Source organism: Engystomops pustulosus, chromosome 6, assembly GCF_040894005.1.
Source record: "Engystomops pustulosus chromosome 6, aEngPut4.maternal, whole genome shotgun sequence".
Lineage (NCBI taxonomy): Eukaryota > Metazoa > Chordata > Amphibia > Anura > Leptodactylidae > Engystomops > Engystomops pustulosus.
In genome coordinates this window covers 51,837,276-51,862,198 of record NC_092416.1, presented here as the reverse complement: position 1 = coordinate 51,862,198, position 24,923 = coordinate 51,837,276, and the positions used below count along the sequence as shown (strand labels likewise).

Below are 24,923 nucleotides of genomic sequence, written 5' to 3'. Positions count from 1 at the left end.
CCCTGTTTGCTTTTGAAACTGTTTCTATATGGAGTCAAAGCGCCATGTGTGTCAGCACCCAAAGGGCTAGGTGTGCTCCAGAAGCGGCTACTAGATTTTTCTGTGTATTAATAAACATTTTGAAGTCCGATTAACATTTTTTTTTTTTTTTTGTGGAAAGTATCGTATGGAGTAATGTGATACTTTTACAGGAATCGTATGGCACTCACAATTCTGGTATCGGTGCGAATCCATGCTTTATTGATTCTACTTATGGCCTATTTTTTTTGGGGGGGGGGGGATTCTCAGCAGCTCCCCCAAAGGGTGAAATTAAGCATTACATGGTTCCCATGCAATGCAGTGACTGTGCCAATATTCACTGAGGGATAGTGGCAGCTACATTTTATAATTAGGAAAGCAAATACCTTAATTGTATTTATAATATTACTCAAGAAGTCACTGAAATGTACAACTTATTGGAAAACATTACAGGCCTGGCACATACACAAATGTATCTGTGCAATTATTGACTTTCACGGTAGCTTAGAGACGGCTTTCCTTGAGAACATTCAGTGACTGATGATGCTCTGAGCTCATTCCAAAGGATCAAACTTGCTCATGTGAACTGGCCTAGGACCTCTATTGCTCACATGTTCTCTTTGTAGTTTAGTCCTATTCTAAGGAATGGGGCTGACCTGTAGTACCAAACATTGCCACTACACAGTGTACAGCGCAGTGCTTGGTAAGCCGTGATGAAGCTGCAGCACTCCTCCGAACCATGCAGTCTTTTCAAAGCTCTGATTTTCAAGGTTGGAGCCTTGGTAATCATTTATTGATCATCTAATCTAAGAATATGGGGATTTTTGGCCCCACAATTAGGGGCTACATTTCAGTCACACAGAAATCCACTAGGATTAGATTTCTGACCACAAATGCAGACCCTGTTGTAGGCCACACTAGGTGTGCTATAGCAGAGTAGAGGAAGTAGAAGTGGAGCGAGGAAAGGAGAGGATTAGTTAATTTTTTTTTTTTTGTCTGCTCTAGACATTTTCCCGTATAAGTTCTGTCTGCTCTTGGGGTCTACAATTTTATTGTTGTATAATCTGGGGTGTCTCCAGTATTATCTTTGCCTGCTCTGGGGTTTCCACTATTATTGTGTAAAAGCTTTATTTGGTTTCTCTGGTGGTATCCACGGTTGTGCTCCGGATACAGCATTAGATTCAATGCTGTACCCAGTGACTGGATATAGTTGGATTGAAGCAGATGCACCTGTAAACAGACGGCACAGAAGGGCGGGACCACCGCAGCACCGGAAAAGGAGAGTAGAAGTTTGTGGGTTGATTTTTTTTTTTTTTTGGTTTTTATTATGTCCCTTGCTGCATATATATAAATAGATATTTTTTTAAACCCAGACAACCACTTTTAAAGTTGAGCACTATAACAGAGCAGACCTTGGACCAAAAAGGGCACCCCTGGCTTAAATCTATGTCAGGATTAGAACAGACATTTAAAGGGTTTGTCCCATCTAAGCAAGTTAGGCCCTATCCACAGGTTAGTGCCTAACTTGCTGATCGGTCAGGGTCTAGGTCAGTGGTGGCGAACCTATGGCACTGGTACAAGAGGTGGCACTCAGAGCCTTCAGTGGGCACCCAGGCCTTCACCAGAGAGGAGTCCAGGCATCTTCCTGCAGTCCCAGACAGCCCAGGACTTGCTGTGCACAGAGCTATATTAAAGTGACAGCTCTACCTGGGAATACTGGAGGAGTGGGAAGGTGTGGACAGATCTGGATTATCATTGTAGCTCCTGCTCTGGCCCTGACAATTCTTCCTCTTTATTGGACCCTGGGGGGAAGCTACAATGATCATCCAATTTCTTCTATTTTCTGCTTTATTGGTGTCCTCGGGAGGCTGGTATGAATGAAAGATGTGACAGAGCAGGGAGTATAAACCACAAATAAAATTTCTGTGCTGGCGCTTTGCGATAAATAAGTGGGTCTTGCTTGTAGTTTGGGCACTCCGTCTCTAAAAGGTTTGCCATCACTGCTCTAGGTGATCTCCCCCATGGATCACTAGAACGATGGACCCTTGCCTAGATGGGACAACCAATTAAGGAGATTTCATAATTTTTTCCAAATTTCTATAAAAAAAATATTCAGGCCATACTGCTTTGATCAAAGTGTACCACTTTACTGTATGTTTGTGGAGTCTCCACAGGGCTCCACAGCCCTGGAGTTATATATACACTGTGTGCGCGTGCTCGGGAGCCGGAGGTGTGTTATGACAATTGTAAATCACCTTGAGCCTGTAAGGGTGCTGTCACACGGTGTGTTCTTGGTCCTTTTTTAAACAGGATGAAAACGCATGTGTTTACAGTTCGTTTAAAAACCTGTCCAAGAACGCAGCGTGTGACAGCACCCTTACCTAGGCCCTTCTGCCCAGATAGCATTACAGCTCTAGTGGGAATGTTTGACATGATCTGGTTTACCTGTGTCTGTAAATCTGGGTGTTGTAGGGATTGCAGCACTTGTGGGAGTGCTTATTACACCAGCCTGGCTTTCCTTGTATGTAAATATAGCTGGCACCTTGGCTGTACAAGGATGAAGCTGCTGCTCTTGCCTGTCTATGATAAGGTAAGCAGGAGGCTGACTGCTACATATCAGGGGCAGGAGCCCCAAGTAAGACTTTCATCTCAGTCTCCATTGTGAGAAGCAGCTGGTGAGCGCGGTGTGCGGTATGTGCGGGGAGCATCGCCTGCAGGGAGGATTAGAGGCTGAGATCCGTCATTCCTCCTCTATTGCCTACAGCCAGCATTTTGCAGAGTATATTGTAGTCTTGGCAGGGTCTGTGCTCCACTGCCACGTTATAGAGTCAGGATCATTGTGCAGATGGAGCAAAACAGCTGCAGGTTGCATCACTTATTTGTCCTCATTTAAGGCAAGTTTTCTTACTTCTCCTTTCAGTACAATTGTCTTGTTTACCATAGATGGCAACTTTTTAGGCAAAATGTAAAGAATTCATCGCAAACTGCTTTGCGAATTTTTGCTATGGGCAAGTTGCACTTTGTAGATTACATGAATGCCGATCATTCCATGTCTTTGGTTTTCCATGTCCTGTTATAAAAGTTTTTTTTGTGTTGTGTAAAAAATGTATTGCATTTCATTAATTAAAAATCTACATTTATTTATGCATCATGTAATATAAGGGCAGCAATAGCAATACATGACAAAAGAATTTTACCTGCTATTTTGTAAAACATTTGTTTTGTGAATGTTGCTTTGCCTTTTTTGCTTGACAAGTCTGTGGCATCAGCTTAAAGTTGTATGATCTTAAAGGGGTTGTCCATATTGGATGACCTATTCTCCTAAGGAAGCCAAGACAGAAATTGTCCAGGCTGATGAATACCGGTTATCTGCTGTTGACTGGCTCCTATAATAGGACCAGCTATAGTTATTATTAGTTATTATTATAGTTATTATTACCTGCATCACCAATCCCATGTAAATTTTGTTTCAATGTTTCCTGGGACTTCCTGTACTTTTAGATTGTACTCGGAACAGAGAACATTATTAAACAGCCAATCACAGGCTGAGACAACTTACTGCTACAACCAGTGATTGGCTAAGGGGTTACTTTCTGTTTGTTGTGGAACCCAGAAAATTTTGAAATAGGAACAATGTAGAATGTATGCAGTGTTGTTGTTTTTTTTTTATACCATACTTTAAGTAAACAACCCTTTGATGCTATTTTATATGAAGACAGCTGCTGATAATAGTAATCTTTGTAATCTTCTTCAATAAAGCGTAACTCTAAAGTTATAGTGATTTTGCCAAATTATTATATGCTACTCCCCCTTTGAAAATTTGAGAACAATTCCTACTTTGTGCTGCTTGCCCTTTTCTTTCCAAATTTAGGGGATTTTTTGTTCTGAAAGTGTCTGACAAAAATCTTTCTCACTAATAATAATAATAATAATCTTTATTTATATAGCGCCATCAAATTACGTAGCGCTTTACAAATCACTAGAGGTAAAGTTGGCGGAGGCTAATGTCTGTCTGTGCCCTCAAGCTGAGGCTAGTTAGTTTGCCCACAGAACCCTTGATGCATTGTGTTCTCAAAGTAATTTAGCATTAAATCCATTTCGTTTTTCGCAAGTAAATCCACTGAATACTGGACAGTGCACTTGACATATATGGTGACCAGCCTGGCAGCTTCCATCACATGGAGGAGCAGGGTGCATGTAATAAGTGAAAGAAATCATAAGTAACCCAGTTACATGAAGTCTATAGCCTGTGCTGTGTGAGCACTAAGAGTTAATAGCTTATCTGGACAGAGCTGATACTGCCAATGACAAGGTGGGGGAAGGGTTGCAGCATGAGGTGCAGAAAAAGACTGAGAAAGTTCTATATAATCACAGACTGGGATGAAGGGAATGATAGGGAACAGGGAGATCTTGTACCTCACTATTCAGTGCAGGAGACCTCTGCATTCACACATCCAGCTCTGCTGCATGCACTGTCACATGACCTCCTCCTGAGTGTACCTGAAAGCATTGAGAGCTTCATCCATTTTGGACAGATAAGGAGGCTACTGATTAATTCTTTTCATACCAATAGAATATTTTCCTTGATTATTCAGCCCTCTGATGAGATTAGACCATCCAGGGACAGTCTGTAAAGAGATAAGCCATTAGACACTTTATCAATTGTCAGTGGATACAGGACAGAAAACTTTACACAAACAGCTTAAATAAGGAAGAAAGGCAGAGGAAAAAGAAGGGCATGGGTACAGATTTCTTTAAAGGATATCTACCACCAGGATGAAGGATTGTAAACCAAGAACACTGAAATACTGGTGTGTGCCCCCTCTGGCCGGATATGCTCTTCAAGCTTCCTATGCCCTGTTTTTAAGAAAAAAAAAGGCTTTAAAATTAGTCTAATGAGCCAAGGGACTCTAGGCTAACACCTATGAAGCCCAGAGCCCCTCAGGCTCTTTTGCATAATTTGTGACATTTTAAAGGAAGTTAAATGAAGAACAGATCCTGCCAGAGGGACACACACCAGTAAGTCAGTGTTCTTGGTTTAACTATCCTTCATCCTGGTGATAGATGTCTTTTAATAAAAATTTCCTCTTCATCTGCACTATGCATTTCTGCTATTTTGTTCAATTTTAGTTATGCTTTAAAACAGTTTGTATTGTTGCCAAACTATATGTTTGTTCCCAATGAATGTTGTGCCTCCCAGTAAACACAGTCTTGGGTTTACTAGCCCCGTTAGGGCCAGAGAGATTTATTACACACGGTTATGACCTTTCTAATGGTGGTGAAGAATGTAATGTTGTAATTACTGTTATTATCTTTTCCTGCTGTGACATAATACTGTTATATTATAATCATTTATGTATATAGCGCACAAAGATGACGCAGCGCTGCACAGAGCTTGTCAAATCAGTCCCTGTCCCCAATGGGGCTCACAGTCTAATCAACCTACCAGTATGGTTTGGAGATTATGTGGCTTGATCTCACGTGTTATCACTGCATGCAGTCCATATAAATGCATATAATGTAAACTTGTTTTTCCACCTCCTTTCAGGACATAAAGGAAAGAAAAAGAGATATACAATGGGAACCTTTGGAGTGGTCTTGGATTGAGCTAAACTGTGTCTCCGAAGTCTCCGCTGACCAGACAGATGGTAGATTTGTCTGGACTAGAACCACCAAGATGCCGTCTGGTAATGCACAAGCACCAGAAGACACCAAGAGCCTCACAACTCAAGAAAAAGTGAAGAGCAAAGCCCCGTATCACCATGGACCTCTATTCCCGCATCGGGCTGAGAAGATTATCATTACACGCAGTGACAGTGTTCCTGATGAGAATGTATTAAAGATCACCATCACAGAGACAACGGTCATAGAATCAGATCTGGGAGTCTGTAACTCACGGGCGCTCATCTACCTCGCACTATGGTTTTTCTTCAGCTTCTGTACACTTTTCCTCAATAAATATATTCTCACATTACTGGAAGGGGAGCCCAGCATGCTAGGTAGGCCTCTACCTGTTTCTACCTTTGGCCATCTGGAAACTTGATGAATGTTTAGATGTCTTTTTTGTGTTACGTTTTTCTTGCATTCAAAGGTAAGTTTGCATTTACACATGTCATTTGCATTGTGTTTTGAAATTGCATTCCTGTTAACATTTACATTTACATAATGCAATTGTTTAAAGGACATCTACCACCAAGATGAAGGATTGTAAACCATGCACACTGACCTACTGGTGTGTGCCCCACCTGGCAGGATCTACTCTTCTTTAAGCTTCTTGTGCTTAAGAAAAAAAGGCTTTAAATATTATGCAAATGAGCCTGAGGGGTTCCAGGCTCCAATAACATCTATGGAGCCTGGAGCGCCTCAGGCTCATTTGCATACTTTTAAAAGCCTTTTTTTGTAAAAACCAGGGAATAGGAAGTTAATAAAAGGGCAGTTCCTGCCAGAGGGTCTACACACCAGTATGTCAGTGTGCTTGGTTTACAATCCTTGATGATGTACTTTTACATCATGTTAATATGATGTTAGTGTTGTGTTAACAAATTATTAACACTATGTAACACATATGTTAACAGCAATGTAAGAAGACAAATATCCTCTGCTCAGCTGTTATATTGCATTTCAAAACGCAATGTAAACACTACAATGGAGTGCAGCGGCCTATCCCACTGCACGCTCATACAGTTGGATATATCCTCTTGTTCTGTCCATCCACCCTGAAAGCAGGAGAACAAGTGAATATCAGTAGCAGTCGGTGATTTTTTTTTTTTTTTTTTTTGCTGCTGATGTTCAGGGTGTTTCCCCCCAGTGCTTTAATATCCTTATATAAAGACCTCCCAGAGCATACGTGCAGCAGAGTCTGAGGATGGATGCCCTACAGTTGCATCTGTCCCCATTCATTAGGCTATTATGAGCGAATACTGCATTCTACAGCAGGAAGCAGGATTTTCATCCAGGGTTTCCTGCCGGATGCAACGTATTCTGAGCAGGAGTCTTATTCCAATAAATATTGAAGCGCTTCTCTGTTTCTATGATATCGTTGCCAGGCAGTCAAATTTATGATCCATGACATCTTGTATTTGATTTACATATAATTATTTAGACTAAGTAGTCAGAGATGTGACATTTAATGACAATAAATGTTACATGATAGATACAAATTCACACTCTACAGAAGCTGTTTCTTATCTAGTTACATTTCTGTGGGCGTCGCTGCCACTCAACACCTAAAATAACCCAGGGGGTGGAACACCTACCACTCCCTCACTGCGAACCAGACTAACTGGAAAGGTAGCAGCCTGAGGTTATTTACCTGTTACCTTTTAAAGGTTGAGAACCACAACATTTTAATTTATGCTCAAAAAAAAAAAACTTGCTGTGTTTGGGACATTTTACTGTTGGTTTAACATTTGACTCCATGCTAATATTGGAGGAAAGGGGGCTTTTTTTTTTTATTTTATTTGGGGAAATGCTACTTGGACATTCATTGTCCTTCTTGTTGAGTACAATTGTTTCTGCTCTCCCACCTTATTGGTGTTTTTGGAAGAAAGCAGCTATAATTTTTCAACCTCCAGACAACCCCTATAAGCAGCTGCTATATGAGAGTTGCCTAAATAATTTGATGCTTCTGCAATCAGGCGCTAACGTTGATCCAGCTACCGAGGTTATGGCAAATTACTGTTTGTATCAATATAAACATGGAAAACAGCTCCTCTCCTGACCATGGCTAGCGTGCGGTATTGCAACTAATGTTGATTCATTTCTCTACTACTGAGCTGCAGTACCGGTTCAAACCATGGTGTGGTGCTGTTTTTGGAAAATAATCAGCCATGCCGCTTTTTAACATTTTAGCAATTGATGCTGACCCACAGAAAAGACTGACACATTTTAATGCCCCAGAGTTTTGTGAATCTGTGAGAAAATGTGTATGTTGTAGGGCAGTGTCAGACAACCATGGTCAGTCTGTGAATCATGGACTACGCATTGGCCGAGTTTCACAGACCGACCACAATGCAGAGGACAGGTCTCATCACAATGATGTGATACCAGGAGTCTTTTCTTCCTAAACAGCAGTGCCGACACTGTATTGATGATAAGACTTTGATACTCAGATACTGTGGTCAGTCCATAACATTTGTCCACTGCAGATCCACAATTCACGTACCTACCACAGTTGTCTGAGGGAGCCCTAGGTCTGTGCATTTTGCTTCACATTTGCTATGCAGTTCACCATCTCCAAATGAATTGTAATTGCTCTGGAAACATGAAGCTTGAAGTGAAAAGTTGCAGAGCTGTAATTGACAACATGAGTCAGTGCCCGCTGCAGATTTCTTTCATCAATGTTGATGTAATTTGTTGAATTATTATCCACCTAGCTTCTATTATGCTGTGCACCTCCAAATCCAGGCACAGCAACAATATCTGGGCACATGAACATTCCCAAAGAGTTTACCCCTTTGTGTTAGAGGTCCTAGGGATGACAAGTTGGTGAGCTATGGAGATCTTGCCCATCAGCTCCTGCCTCATGACCAAAGATCCCTATTGCTCAAAGTATATCAGTGGCTGCAAATTGGAGAACTACCAAAATTTGCTGCAACCAAGAAGTATTGGTCCATAGTATTGACTTGTGTTCCCTTGTGTGTTTTTTACTCTGTAGGCGCCGTCCAGATGTTGACAACGACTTTCATCGGTTGCATCAAAATGTTCATTCCCTGCTGCTTGTATCAGCACAAAACACGCCTCAGCTACCCCTCCAACTTCCTCATGATAATGTTATTTGTGGGTATTATGAGGTAAGTATCGCATAGATGACAATGTTGTAATATATTGGAGAAATGGTGACCCTCTGATTTCTATCTCTCAAATTGACTTCATTACTAGAGATAACTACAGAGTTGATCATATTTTTTTTAAGCTTTATTTTTTAATAAATAGATTGAATAAATAAATTTAGATTTAAGTCCTGAGATCTTCCTGGAAAGAACTTCTTAATGTTCTTTAGTATGTCTAAATGCTGCTTATCATTGTGTATGGTTAAGGTGACCTTAACATTGTATTGTAATTGAGGCCTTAACATAATAATTCACATTGTGTCTGAACTATTGAATGGATTGTACTGTAATCTGGCCCTGATAAGAGAACTATACTAGTGCTGCTGTCATCCAAGCTGTAAATAATAGCTGCTCATATACAATAAATGATTGCCAGATAAGCCTGCCGACACACGCTTCAACATCGGCCATTTATTGATGAAGCATGTCAGAGGTGAAGATATTTATTTAATAAGGAAGCACTCGCAGAGTAAGAAGTCCTAAATCTATATTTCAGCTGACATGTCAGGCAGACTCCAGGCACACCAGACACGAGCCGTTTCTGTGACCGATTTAGGACTTCTTACTCCGTGAGTGATGCCTCCTCAAACATGCAATGATATAGTTCTTGTATCTGGGCACCCCAAGGGTCCATAAATGAACACTACTGTCCCCAAGATCAAAGCCACACATGTTAGGTGATAGCACCCTTACCTATTTACATTTACTGATGGAGTAACTGGCTGGTCTTGGGAAGATAAGCCCCTGCCAGAGTTGTCAGCTGCTCTCCTGAGCATTATAATAGAAAAAAAAAAGAAAATCTGCACCCATGAACATACTTTTCGTTTGCCCATGATGGATAACACTTTTGCATCTAAGAGGTAACTAGTTAATTGCTGGAGCTACACCGCAAACTAGCCTGCATCTCTTGTCTTGCGGTCTAGTTGAACGTCTGGCTAGCTTTAATTTCAGGAGGACCTGTCAAGGTGATTTGGGACATTAAACCAACTACAAGTCCTTTATGGATCCCAAATCGATCTGTTAGAACTATCTCTGTACAGCTATATTAAAGAAAAACAAAACTCTTAAAACTTGCCTAGAGATTAATCGGGTGAATTGACCTCATCCTTTGGTGCTCCCTGCCAAGTGATTTGGTGAAGTGTGAGTAGTACACCCCAGTAGTACACTGTACCTTCAGCGCATGTGCATTGAAGCCGGGCGTACTACATCGCCTTTACTGCATCGGTAATTATATTGATTTTGGTTATCACATCCGATGACCTTCTCTCAACAGCAGAGAGGAGACATGAAGCAGACAGCTCTCTTAATGGTATAGTGGTCAAACCTGCTTACTACAGATCAGCTCTTATTAATTTGAATGGGAACTAAGTAGCAACAATTTGGCTTGGTCACTGCTAAGAGACAGAATAGTTGTCTACCTTCTCTTCCATTTTCTGTACATTGGCTCTTAAGGTCATCATTACGGGGAACATGTGTCAGACCTTCCCATTCTAATATTGATGAGTTATTCTTAGGATAAATCGTCACAATTATTAGCCTGGTAATCCCATTAAAGTCTGGATAGGCCCACACCCTAATTCATGGATGATTTGCCCTTTGCCCACTGCATTATGTAATAAAAGGGACCTGAATCACTGTGAGTCAGTCGTCAGCCCTGTCTTTCTTGCATATGCATATTGTATGATGCAATATGTTAATGTTGTGCATTCCTTGGTTCTCATTCCAGGTTTTCCACTGTGGTGTTGGGGCTGGTCAGCTTGAAGAATGTAGCCGTATCTTTTGCAGAAACTGTTAAAAGCTCTGCACCTATTTTTACAGTTATAATGTCCAGGTTGATTTTAGGAGAGTACACTGGTGAGTATTTTCTTCCTCACGCCAGCCTTTAAAATGCATTTTGGCTGATCAGTTCTGGTTTATCTCTAAAAATCCATCTAAATTAAGATTCGGACGGGTACTACTGATTCTCCCCTCATACCTGATGCTTGGTTAAAAGTTACAGGAAGTCCTGAAGCTCCGCAGCGCTTCCACCATTGCTGTCCAGCAGATGGCACAGTGTTAGGCTTATTACGCACGAACGTGTTGACGTATGGTGGCACTATACCACGGGCTGCTCACAGTGCAGTGTACGGGAATATATATAATGCTGGGACTCGCCCTGCATTAACTAGTATTAACTATTACAGTTCCGGCGCAACTGTTCGCCTGGCAGAGGGAACGTCTTTGCTTTATATTTCTATATAATGCTGTCTTTGGGATTGGGCCACCATACGGCACGTATACATGAGCTGCACACATAATTGTGTAACGGGCCTTACACAGCTAAATTTACTCTGCACCTCCCATTAGTTGGCTTACTTTATGCCAGAAAACTAGGACACAATTGTGTGCGGTTAGCAGTATTTCTTGTGCACTGACCTTTTTGGCGCGAGGCCCACGCCCCCTTTTCGGAGAGCCAGAAAACTGTCTAAAACCCTTTCTAAATGTGGTGCAGACAGGGTTTTTTTTTTTTTTGTGCAAACTACGACAGATTAAATTTCCCCCACTGTGTGCTAATCACAGCACCCAACTTGTGACACGAGCAGAACTAAAAACTAAGCCAAGGCCAACCAGTTATTAGCTGCACCAGTATTCTTAGAGAGGTTATAGTAAATTTGGCTACCACCTTCTGCCAATTGCCTTGCCCAATTTTATTTTTAAAAAGTGGTGTGAGAGCTGAAAAAGCCTCAAAAATCGTCAGCATGCACCTGGATTTCTGACTTTCTCATGCCTTATAGACCAGAAAACTGGCACACAAGGCGTGATAAATAGTCTCCTAGATCTCTCTGTATATCCGTATAACGCAGGGGCAAGGGCAGAATCTCCTGGCATTCTCTTTACATAGTAGTTATGCAGTGACGGCAGAGGACATGTAGAGTGTAGAAGAGTCTTCTATCAGTCTCTGTCCCCAGGCCCTCACAAAGCTGATGGGGTACAAAACATACTAGAGCCCTTAGGCTGAAGTTTAGGACAGAGGATAGGTCTGGTCTGTTATTTTCTCTTTCTGAGTTTTTATACAGAATACTTACAAGTTTTCTATCTTTCAGGAATGATGGTGAATCTGTCCCTGTTACCAGTCATGGCTGGGCTCGCTCTCTGTACTGCAACCGAACTCAGTTTTAATGTGCTTGGGTTTTCTGCAGCATTATCCACCAATATCATGGACTGGTAAGATCACCTTTTCCTCCCTCTTTCCTAAATGGCGCATGTTTCTTTTCAAGTGACTTAAAGAGGTTTTCCCACAAACTAAAGTTAAGCCCTATTCATGGGATTGAGCCTAACTTGCTGATCAGGGGGGTCTCAGTGCTGGGACCTCCACAGATTGCAAAAACGAGGGGTCCGTCAGATCCGTTAATCTCTATGGAGCTGACAAAGATCGGTGAGAGCTGAGCTTGGCAATCTCCGTCAGCTCCATAGAGATTAATGAAGCCGAACGGTCATGCGCGGCCGTCTGCTCCATTAGTCTGAGGACCTCTCGTTTTCGCAATCTGTTGGGGTCTCTGCAGTGAGACCCCCACTGATCAGCAACTTTAGTTTGTGGGAAAACCCCATTAATGCCTTCGCTGTAGGCAGCTATGAAAAGCTGCAAAAGCATTTCATCTTGTGAAAACATTTTCCTGTTTAACCTGTTTACAAGCAGCCATGCTTGTGTAACTTTATTCAACTTATGTCTCTTCGGCTACAGTCAGATTTTATTTTTAGCCCTTCATTATATGGATACATTGGGGAGATTAAAGGGGGCTTGTGTGCTCGTTTACTGGTTTACAAGCCCTGAAATAATCGTATTTCCTTGTGAATCGCCAACAATTGCAATTATTTCCTTCTTTACGTCACCTCCATGCAAAGTGACCTTTTGTGATTCCTGCAGGATCCGGCATAAACTGGGCAGCCGCAGGCAAAAAGGATGGCTGTCTGCTGTCTGTCTATTGATATTTTCAGTCCTTCCCTCTGCTCTTAAACCCCACATTGCTTTTGGTGTTATGTCTCAGATGATTGAGGACTCTGAATGAGGAAGCGAACCTGTCACCAGATTTTACCCCCTAACGTTTAGCCTCCTATCTAAAATTCCATCTTTTATGTGAAATCTCACCTGTTTTACCTATGAAAAAATCATCTCTTCCAAAGTCATGTAAAAATGAGCCGAGAAGATTCACCTTTTGCCCGAAACAAGTGAGTTTTAGAGCCTGCAGTGGGAGTGTCAGTTCAGACGCTCCTACCATATACTTGATATAGAGACTCATCTTGCAGAACTAGAGATATAGTTAGAAATGTGAGCTGCAGAAAACACTTCCCGCATTTGCTTTTACTGTCTATATTGCTGTTTCTGTAGCTCACAGATGAGCTTCTTACACAGTATCCTCCTCTCAGCTACCATCTGCACTGTGTCAAGAGGACCCCCCAGGACAGAGCTGCTTTCCTTATCAGTTTGTCCAGTCTGCTCCTCTCCTTAGATGAGATGCTGCTTTCTCAACAGACTACACCAAAGAAGATGGCTGATGCCACAACAGTTGAAGAAGGTCTTAGGAATTGCCCCCTGCACTCCAATTGCCCTCTGCCTCCTCAGCAGGAATAGCCCATTCTGACCCTTCCTGTGACGTGCGTTGTGTTCTCTGCCCACTCCAGTTTATTGTTGATTAGGACCCCCAAGTACTTATAGGACTTCACTGCCTGGATGACCACTGGTGGAGGAGGAGGACTGCACTTATGGAAGTCCACCACCATTTCCTTGGTCTTCCCAGAATGTAAACTTCAGAGATTTCACATAAGAGGGAATTCTTGAAAAGCTGAGAATTCTAGTACAGTAGTTTAATGGGTAAATTCTGGTGACCGATTCCCTAGTAACATGATTTTGTAGTCTTTGTGATAAGAGGCTCAATTATATATTGGTTTGATATGCATTGGGAGTTGTTGACTTTCTTAAACTTCTGACCTGGTGCTGTCCAAAGCTGCATCATTGGTAGCGGTCAAAATTTCTGTGTAATGTTTGGCTTATTATATGAGCCCAGGGTAAACCCCCTAATGTATGCTTATACTGACTAATATCTATCTACCTGTTGTTAAGTTACATCTCTAATGTAACATAGCAGAAAGGCTCTTATTGTGATCACTGGGTGGATCTTGTATTTATGGAGTGGTTTTACAGGAATCCCATGACAGGGACCCAAAAATTCCAATTCTGAAATATACCAGTTCTGACTTGCATACCTATAGACCCTATCTTGTGTGTAACCCCGGGACTGCCTGTATTTATATACTTTATAACCTTTACAATTATTCTGTGTCATTCCAGCTTGCAGAATGTCTTCTCAAAGAAACTCCTCAGTGGGGATAAATACAAATTTTCGTAAGTATATTGTAACTGCTGATGATTACTGCTGTCCTGTCATGACACTAGCAAATAATAACAACAATATTCTGCTAGTGGAACCTCAAATGACAGATTGGCCAACACTGTGGATCCACTTATTAGTCTAAAGTCTGTCAAACAACTGAGTAGACCTATTTTTTAAAAGGGTATTCCCACAAAGACAAGATTCTTAAATATACTCGGGATAACAAAATAACACATTCTTTAGTTGAATGTTGTTAACAAAAAAAGCAGCATTTCACAGATATAATTCCAACCTGTCTCTATCAGTCCTGGTGTATGCAATTTGGACCTGACTCTGGATCTTCTGCGTTTAGGGTCAACAGACATCTTTTTTTTCTGGTGCTGCACTGAGCTCCTCTCTGCCTCTATCCCCCATCCTTGCATTCCAGGACGAGTTCACACAAATACTGACTTCTTGCCAGCATGCAAGGAGAGTAAAGCGACAAGCTACAGGGGAGAATGTCATGTGTAATATGCATCTCATGGATCTCATCATCTCTCTTCTCTGATCTGTCTCATTTCACTATCCAATTGCCATACTAGTAAATGTTTAGTAGCTAAATGAAAGTGTATATAAACCTTGTACCCTGATAATTTAACCACATTGTCAGCTCACAGCAGTAGAGGGATCATGAAGTGTCTGCTTAGGGAGTACCCACCCACAATTTTAAACTGAGCATCACTGAGTGATAGGAGCTAAAACAGCAATAGAACTGAGTTAAATGGTAAGGAGTTAAAAATAAATCATAATGTTACTAAACATGTTTACCCTGTCAATAAAGCTGTAGTACTTATGTGATTGTATTTGGCAGACCACCTGAACTTCAGTTTTACACCAGTGCTGCAGCTGTGATTATGCTAATTCCAACATGGATTTTCATGATGGTGAGTTATCTGTATTCTTTATGGAATGTATATCTGCATGATACATGTATAAAGTGTATGTGTATAATATATACTAACATATGGCTTCAATTTGGAGGCACCTATTCCATTCTCTCTGGGACTTTGCTATAACCCCTTTAAGGAACTATATCCGATTTTACCCCATTAGGCTATTAGCCCCTCAGGTAGGCTCATTTGCATTTTTAAGCCTATTTAAAAAGAAGGGCATAGGAAGCTTAAAGGACACCTGTCATCAGGTCTGTGTTACTTGTCCTGTCACTACTACCTGTTGGAGCAGCTCACATCTAGTTATTTATCTAGCCTTTATCTAGTTATTTCATACATTATTCATTGTAAAATCATCTATTTTTTATCATGTAAATGAGGCTGGTCACATGGTCAGAGGTAGTGATGTCACCCCTGTTACCCCTCCCCTCTCCTCCCCCTGCTCATGTCTGTGTGTAATGTATAGTAAAGTATTGCTGGTATCTGTGCTGCATCTGCTGACATGCTGCATCCTCCTAATATACAGGTGAGAGACACAGACATCAGCTACACATGAATCTGACGTGTTCTGCTGTAACATGGCTGCCTGGAGCTGCTGTATCTCTCCTATATACACACACATGCACACACAGGCTGCAGGGGGCGCCAGCACCAGGAAGCACATCATTATACAGCCTCACATCATTATACAGGCTGTCAGTCATGCACTGGGGGTGTGGCTGTGCCTCCCACTCATGAATAAGGTGGACAGCTTGAATATGCTAATGACTCATTGGACATTTCACAGGTTATTTGCATACCGCTTTAGGATCTCATTGCTTAGGGTTACAGGCATGTAGAGGGACAAGGAAGCGATAGAGGCAATTCTTTCTAATGGTAGTTTATGAAAATATATTTAGTTTAGGGGGGTTATTTTGCATGACGGGTTCTTTTTAATGAAGAGCAGATTGTGTCAGAGAGGGCACACGCCAGTATGTCAGTGTGCTTGGTTTACATTGCTTCATCCTGGTGGTAGATGTCCTTTAAAGAGAACCCGTCATGCAAAATAACCCCCCTAAACTAAATATATTTTCATAAACTGCCATTAGAGAGCATTGCCTCTATCCCTTCATTGTCCCTCTACATGCCTGTAACCCTAAGCAATGAGGTCCTAAAGCTGTATGCAAATGACCTGTGAAATGTCCAATGAGTCATTAGCATATTCAAGCTGTCCACCTTATTCATGAGTGGGAGGCACAGCCACACCCCCAGTGCATGACTGACAGCCTGTATAATGATGTGAGGCTGTATAATGATGTGCTTCCTGGTGCTGGTGGCCACGCCCCCTGCAGCCTGTGTGTGCATGTGTGTGTGTTTAGGAGAGATACAACAGCTCCAGGCAGCCATGTTACAGCAGAACATGTCAGATTCATGTGTAGCTAATGTCTGTGTCTCTCACCTGTATATTAGGAGGATGCAGCATGTCAGCAGATGCAGCACACACACTAGCCATGCTTTACTATACATTACACACAGACATGAGCAGGGGGAGGAGAGGGGAGGGGTAACAGGGGTGACATCACTGCCTCTGACCATGTGACCAGCCTCATTTACATGATAAAGAATAGATGATTTTACAATGATTAATGTATGAAATAACTAGATAAAGGCTGGGATGGGATCCTTGTGAGCTGCTCCAACAGGTAGAGGTGACAGGACAAGTGACACAGACCTGATGACAGGTGTCCTTTAAAGAGTGCAAGTGAATGTTGCTTCAAACACCCCCACCATAAGTTCTATGACACCTAGAAACATGCTTTTGATGTAATCTGAAACAAGATTCTCGTCTTTCAAATTGCTTTAGGTTCAGTGATCTATGGAACTGGAGTAACAGGCAGAATCTCTGGTTCTGTATCTGAGTCCTAGGTTTATATGTTATCTAGAACTGAAGATGGGGATGTTGGAATCGATTCTCCCCCCCTGCAGCCTTTTAACTTGTCTAATCTAAGGCCAAACATGACTGTTCTGTGCTCATTTTCATCTGACTTTGGGGGAAGTAAGACACTGGGTGAGAAGGAGACAACTGTTGGGGCAATAGTAATAAAATGGAAGAAATCCAATATGAATGTCAATCGACATCGATTTGGGGCATCCTTGATCTTGCCCACAAGAAAGCTTGCCATTTTCAGAATTTTACTACTGATATTCTGTCTCTCAATGTTAAAATTGCCCTACTGTCATTGCCTTAATGACAACTTAACCGCATGTAGTTTCCTTCCTGATGTGCACTAGAATAGTACACAGTGCGTCAAGTGCATGGAGAGGGCTCACGGGCTGAGCCCTCTCCATAGCCGGTAAGTCTTTACTGCATATTGCAGCAAAGACTTACTGGTTACACACGCGATCGGTGCCAGCACTGATCGTAGGTGTTAAGCCGCCGATGCCAACGACTTCAAAAACATGGCAAAATTAAAAAAAACTAATTTTGTACAGGAGGTTTTTATTTTTTGTAAATGTATGAAAAGATTATAAAACCTATACAAATTTGATATCTCTGTGATCGCACCGACCCAAAGAATATAGTAGACATATCATTTGGGGCACTCTGTGAAAGCTGTAAAATCCAAGCCCACAAGAAAACGTCGCAAATGCTGTTTTTTTCACCATTTTCACTGCATTTGGAATTTTTTCCCGCCGCCCAGTACACGGCATGGAATATTCAATACCATCTCTATGAAGTGCAATTTGTTACGCAGAAAACAAGCCATAACACAGCTCTTTACATGGAAAAATAAAAAAGTTATGGATTTTTGAGGTGGGGAGTGAAAAATGGAAATGAAAAAAAAACCCAGGTCGTTAAGGGAAGCCGTAAAACCATGAGAATAATAAAATAGCAAATGGATGTTTTTCTTCTTTATGTGGGTATGTCTAACAGGCACAATCGCCATATAACCCCCGGGTCTACTGTAAAGAACTTCCATAAAATTGTGGACCGGGGTGATCACAATAACAGGGTCACTTACATCTTTTGTGTTAATCTGTGTTTTGTGGAGTTCCATACTTAATGATTTATTGCATAAAATGCTAAATAATAGGTATTCGTGAAACAAAATATTCATCACAGATTCTCTTTGTGTCCGTGGAATGTAGGATGTGCCATTGATTGGGAAAAGCGGAAGAAAATTCAGCTACAACTGGGACGTCATTGTCCTGCTTCTTATCGATGGAGTCTTATTCCACTTGCAAAGTGTCACAGCATATGCACTAATGGGGAAGATATCGCCTGTAACATTCAGGTATTCTATTCAACCAATGTCTACAGACCAGACTATTAATCAGATGGCATGAAGATGACTCTGCAATGTTACTTATAGCCGTAGGAAACGTTTTGCTCTACACTGGTAACCTTGAGGTTTCGGGCACATTGGGGGAGATTCATTATGCCTTCTACACCAGTTTTCTGGTGGAAAGAGCGCTTGAATCTCCCCACAAATTGTTGGGCTCCTGCGAACTGCACGCAACTTAGGGTTGTTCAGGGTTGGCTGGGCCATGAATGCCAAGATCGACAGATTAATTATAATCTCAGCAAAAGGTTTGAACTTGCAGAGTTTGTGCCCAAATTTACTAGGGGGGGGGGGCAGTACTTTAAGACTGGTGTTCAAAACGTGCTGCCGATGTGCAGGGGGTTTTACCAGTTATGTTCACTAGGGACCTCCCAGAACGTCTGCTCTGCTGAGGCCAGGGATGGATACCGGATAGAAAGTCGTAGTTTCATGCTTCTTTCTGTCCTGTGTTTTCCACAGCGTACAACATATAGTGGCAAAAAGAGACACACCCTTTTTCCTTCATCTGCACAGTATATGTATATCCTCAATGTATACACCGGAAGCTTTCCAGGCGTCTATGCTTCGTGGATAACAAACACTATGCAGTAGAGAACAGAGCACATTAGGGGCACATAAGTTTGTGAGGTAAAACTGTTCTAGTTGCCCATGGAAACCAATCAGCGCTCAGATTAATTTTATAAACCGCTGTGGGAAAATGAAAGCTGGGCTCTGATTGGTTGCCGTGGGCAATTAGAACAGTTCTGCTCTGTGAAAGTTATGATAAATCTCCCCCATAGTGTTAGTGAGCATATTGTTAAATATGTTTGCAAGCTAGGAGATTTCCCCTGAGAAATATACAGTTTTTGAAATCCTAGGCGTTGTTCTTTCATAACCATCATGGTGTTGTGGACTGTATTCTTACATGTCAGGTTCTCATTATGTGACCACAGCAATTCTAAACTGTGACTCTTGTGTCTTTTCAGCGTCGCCAGCACTGTCAAGCACGCACTTTCTATATGGCTCAGTATTATTATTTTTGGCAATAAAATCACCAGCCTCTCTGCCATTGGAACTGTGTTCGTAATCATCGGTGTCCTGCTGTACAACAAAGCGCGGCAGCATCAACGCCAATCCCTCCGAATGCTGGCGACTACATCCATCAGTGAGGACTCCGAACCACTAATAGGACAGGACCAAAAATCACATGAGATTTAGTCTTGCAATGACTGCCAGTGACATGACTTCTATCTCTGCTGCTATAGGACGGCAAACATTACATCTTACAAGGTCACCGGGAGGCAGTGATCAAAGGCCTCGCATGGAGACGAGATTCTGGATTTGGAAATTAAAGAGTTCAGACCAAATGTTCTGGTTTCCGGGCACTTGTCTCACAGCACAGGAGTTGCAGATGTGTGGCAGTGTTGGCAAATTGTCTGCGATACAAAGCACAGGTTCTGACATCATGCATTCATGTAAATCACGTCACCCTATACTTCCTCATGGACAGATAGTCAAATGTGAAGCCATACCAGTGGGTGACATAACATTCACGCCCGGTGTCTGTGATATGGGACCTACCACTATGGAGCTAAAAGCAAGCAACAATGCAAAGATAGATGATGTACCTAGGGACCTGAGTTTGGAGCCTGTTGTAGAGTTCTCTCTCCAGCATTCAAAGGGTTTATTGTGACTTCCTCTTCTCGGTAAAGTGATAGCGTTTGTCCTGCCAATGTTAGAAACTTTTCCTTGTGTTACAGAAAGTTTATGTGCAGTATGTAACGGATTATATTCACTCTTGCTACTTTTTTATTGCTTCATTGCATCTAAAATTAAGCCCCTTTCCATATAGACATGTTTATAAATTCCTTTTTTGTGTACACAGCTCCTATGAAGACATGCGTGACTCCTAACCCTATGTCACTTAGTTGTTCATAAAAGCTGGATGCTCAAAACTGAAGGCCATCTTACTGGTTGTGATGCATGGGACCAATAAAAAAACTGCATAGCAAAAGTGGTTATTAAAGGGGTGGGCGCCTTACAGAAATGTCTGTCTGAATGCAGTTTGTGATAAAAGGGTGGCAAGACACTCGGCCTCCTCCATTCTATCACACTGTCCTTATCACTATGGCATTAGTGTTGTCTAACAGACAGGACTTGTCACAAAGGGTTTGTGGTTCATGAGATATAGAAAATGGCACAGAGTTTTAATGAACGCTATATTAGTAAAATCTGTTTATTCATCTGCTATACACTTTGATTAACAAAGTGTATATCAAAAAGTAACAAAATGCCGCCGCGCCCCTCCCAGCAGTCCGGTTCATCATGGCGGCACCCACCACTGTCGGCCTGCGTTTGTATACAGAGGCTCAACGATGACGTCACAATTTAATACCAGCAACGGCCAGAGACTTTAGCCTTGGCGTGTGGTCAATGTGATGTCACCTGAGCTGGTCACACCTGGACTGGCGGGTTCTAATTTAGAGCTGCTTTTAGCTGATCAAAACTGTGCTCCAAAATGTTGGGTCACCTCCTAAATTGTTTGGCCCATGGACTATTTTCCACCCGACCGCACCCTTTTTATGAGGCCACGTACCTCAGCCGGACAAGTTAGAAAAGTGCCAAAAAAAGGTCTGAAAGCCTTGATAAATGGTGCATTCCCCCAACATATCTGTTCAGTTCAGCTGCTCTGCATTTTGGTTGGTTGCTCCCAGCGAGTTTTCAGGAGAAGACGCACATGTGGGCTCCGGTCTAACATGTTACTGATTAGTTTTTGTTTTCTTTATATTAGCAGCTCACAATAACTTGCCCCTATACATTCCTTAACCAATCTTCAGTACAAATGTTACATGTAGCCCTTGTCTTCAGTGGTAATGGTGGTCAGGGGCATTCATGTATTCATGCGGATAAGGTTTCCTTTGGGGAAGATTTATCAAAAGTGTCTAAAGGAGTCGAGTACAAATTATAACAAATCTGACCTAGCTGAAGTCTAGTTGTCTGTCCAGTCTTACATTGCACCTTCTATGTATTGGAAAAGTATACAGCAGAGGAAAAATTCTGCATCAGCTTTTATTAGATCGGATCTTTTTGTCATAAAAGTGCCTAAAACTGTGCAAAACCCTTGATAAATGTAGAGCAAATGAGGTTCTGAAATAAATGAAGACAGATTCCTGTTATTCACTGATTCCTGCACTATTTTTATTATAATTGTCACTCATATCCTTCTCTATGTTCAGGCTTTTCCCATTATCCTGTAAAGCAGCTCCGTGCCTTGTTTTACTTGGCCAAGTATCAGGCCAGGAACATAACACAACCCACTGGACTGTATCATTCCCGAATCCTTCTCTTCGCATGTGTGAGACACGTCTCTTATTCTGCTTCCAATTACAGTTACCTGAGAAGTGTGTAAAGAAATCTTCTCTATGTGCCTAGAAGCTTAGTCACACTCCCCTCCTATTCTGTGCACCAGGGCTATATGGCGAAGTGTGTTATGGTGTCTTAATGTTGCACTATGTTAGTCAGCCACTTTTTGTGTAGGCCTTTGCTTATACTCCTGTGCCAGGTTGTAAGACAACTGTTTTTTTGCAGATGTCTCCCTGCTCCTATGAAGCCCTGTCCCCTCCTTCTAAAGGGTAGTTCTTTCTGGCAAACATGTAAAAATTTCCATGCTCAGAAGCGGATACGCTGAACTGATTGTGATTGTGTCCTGAGCTCTGTAGACGCACAGTGTGATCAAACTTAAGTGCTACTTAGATGCAGATTTACTCCACTAGAAAATTCTCCAAACTGAGGACTTTTTTTTATTGTTCACCCCCCTCCCCCCCCCCCCCAATCAGCCGAGCTTCTCTAATGACCACATTAATTATTAATAAGAAAAAAAATAATCATGTTATGTTGCCAAAATGTGTGATGAGTTTGTATAGAATGTGATGTGTTACTGTGATTTTGCATTTCACGTGAGAACGGTCCATTGTTCTCCATATGTCATGTCTGCTCCAGGATTACGGCAGGACAGCAAGATGCGGGACTGGTGACCTTATTTATGTGTCCTTCATACCTGTGGATTGTACAGAAATCTTTCTATTTTTATGAACTGTGGAAAAAGCCTTTTGTAGAAAACCTACATTCCTGACCCGTGGTCTTGTGTATTGTGTGTACAGCATCTTGTCCTAACTTGTGACCAATGCAGTAATGGTTCTTGTAAGAGAGAGAGAGAGAATGGCGTTACTTGAAAACTTTTGATTTATTGTGATTCTGTTAGTATTTAATTAATATATTTTGTTTGTCTTACAAGATCAGGAGTCTGTGCTTCATGGCAAGCGTATGTCACCCGTTCACGGGCAACAGCCTTGTAAGTCTCTTACATAATAAGTGTGGCCTATGATAGACTGTGGAGGGTGCACTGTGGTAACGATAGGGGGGTCCAGTTTTACAAAGGTGGCAGAAGCAATGTAAATGATGCCAGAAGTGGAGGCACTTAGTGGTGAAACCAGGCAAGAGGGGGTGCACCAGGCCTCATAGCCGCACCCATAGTGCACTAAAATGATCATTTGCTTATCATTTAGAACTTATAATCCCTCTGCATTCACTATCCTCTCATTACAGAGGAGCTGTTCACCCAATGTGGATGTTCTATTTGGGAATACCCTAGCCAATCACATACACAGCTTTCGCAACACATCCTCAGAGGGTGCCCATGTACAATAAATGTTTTTCCCACAAGCTGGTTTGTTTTGACAAACTTGCTTTCTGGCGGGCGCAGGGTTTACCAGACCAAACCTAAAACTACTGAAATGAATGGACACTCTGAGTTTAGTTCAGCAGTTCTTGCTGAACTGCTCATTCACATGACCGTCGGAGCAACATATTTGTGGCCGGCTATACATCCCCCGTAGATGGCTATGGCGCTCTGGCTCAGTATGATGAGAACAATGAGTGCTCACCGTTTTGAGCCTGCGCTATCTTCGGCTGTGAGAATGGCCATGCATAATTATTTTCTATGGAGAGGTCAACCCTCCTCCTCCTCTCCAGCACAACATCTTAGCATACATCCATGTAAATGCAGCCTAAGGGTGATTTTGCATTCTCCAAAAGTGGAAAAACTGTTTCAATCCTCTTATTTTTATGAATAGCATTCACTATCCCGATCTGTTTCCATCTGCCTGCTATCTTTCTGTACCTGCCAGATACAGATTGCTGGTGGTGTTTAGTGTTGGCCCGTCCACTATTGAGAAGGATGACCCTTCTAGATGGCCAAAGGATCATACTGGTGAGATCTATATATGCACCAGCAAGTAGAAATCGGGAATGAGTGAGGAGAGATTGAGAATGCCTAATATCCACATCAGTGAGTGTAACCACAACTATGTGCCCTCTTGCCTTATGGATACTGCAGGTTTTAATGTTTTATATTGATTTTACATAATTTTGGCATGTAGGGGAGGGCAGAGCTTTGGCACCTCCCCCTGTTGCTCCATTCACATTTACATAGGGATTAAAAAATATTTTTATATCCATCTGACATGAGTCACTTTGCTGTGCTAAGGTATCTGGTAAGCTGCTGGCACGGTCATACATGAACCATACATGTGCCTTAGGGCACCCATACACTGTAGGCTCGGCCAACAGCATCACCCACATTTCATGGTATAATGTAAGATTAATATATTGTGACCTCAATGTTTCCATACATAAAAAGTGAGAGGCCTAAAATGTCAGATTTTTGGTTTATGGATCCGATAATTCGCAATTTTCAAGGGGAACATTGAGGTTGTGGTAAAACCACTATTTCATCTTTGTATGGTCTTTCTCCTGATCCTTTGTCCTTCCTAAATACATCTTTTATTTCCTGTTAATCTCAGAATACTGTGTTTTTGTTTTTCTTTCCATTTTCCATCTGTCTTTAATCAAATTTTAAAAAAAAATAGATTTAGTGTTATTAATTTTCTAGAACCCGAGTGAACTGCATCTTCCACTTGGATAAATTGCCTTGTAAAATAATTGTACATCTTGCCATGTTTGATGCCATTCTTTAGTGTGAATAAACCTGAACAACGATCTGCATTTTACTTTTATTTTGGATCAACCACACAAGGTCTGAGCCAAATGTGGAAGGCTGGAAGATTATTTGTGCTAGTGATTTGGATATGTGAAAATATCATGTCATGCAGGTAGAAATCTGAGGAGCTTCACAACCATGTTGTCCATGCACTGCAGCTGCCGTCCTGCAGTCACTGACCTAAGGTGACAACTGAGTATATGATCGGACCGACTACCGCTGAGACTAATCAAAGCAGGGTGGCCACCTCCTCAGGATTGGGGTCATTGTTGATAATAACATGCTGAAGTAGATTATAAAGTGAGGGCCCATCACCGGAACCCTGCATCATGCAGCTACCCGAGACCTCATATAGTACTGCAAACTGAGCTCAGCTCCCATTCACTCGGTTGCTACACTTGGAATAACTAATTGTT

At 41.9% G+C, this 24,923-nt stretch overlaps 1 protein-coding gene across 7 annotated transcripts in view; it reads left to right on the top strand.

Moving 5' to 3' along the window:
- The window catches only part of SLC35E2B (solute carrier family 35 member E2B), a 36,697-nt gene extending 12,191 nt beyond the window's left edge, over positions 1-24,506 (top strand). For 5 of the 7 annotated variants that reach the window (XM_072156084.1, XM_072156081.1, XM_072156083.1 and 2 more), the window contains exons 2-9: positions 5,567-6,017; positions 8,675-8,810; positions 10,576-10,703; positions 11,933-12,053; positions 14,176-14,229; positions 15,069-15,141; positions 18,277-18,422; positions 19,436-24,506. In XM_072156084.1, the coding sequence (XP_072012185.1) occupies positions 5,696-6,017; positions 8,675-8,810; positions 10,576-10,703; positions 11,933-12,053; positions 14,176-14,229; positions 15,069-15,141; positions 18,277-18,422; positions 19,436-19,667 (1,212 nt within the window). In that variant the 5' untranslated portion in view covers positions 5,567-5,695 and the 3' untranslated portion in view covers positions 19,668-24,506. Of the gene's footprint in view, positions 1-2,507; positions 2,609-2,657; positions 2,903-5,556; positions 6,018-8,674; positions 8,811-10,575; positions 10,704-11,932; positions 12,054-14,175; positions 14,230-15,068; positions 15,142-18,276; positions 18,423-19,435 lie in introns of those variants that run through there. The other 2 variants (XM_072156080.1, XM_072156077.1) reach the window with 2 other exon arrangements.
- Positions 24,507-24,923: the final 417 nt, after the last annotated feature.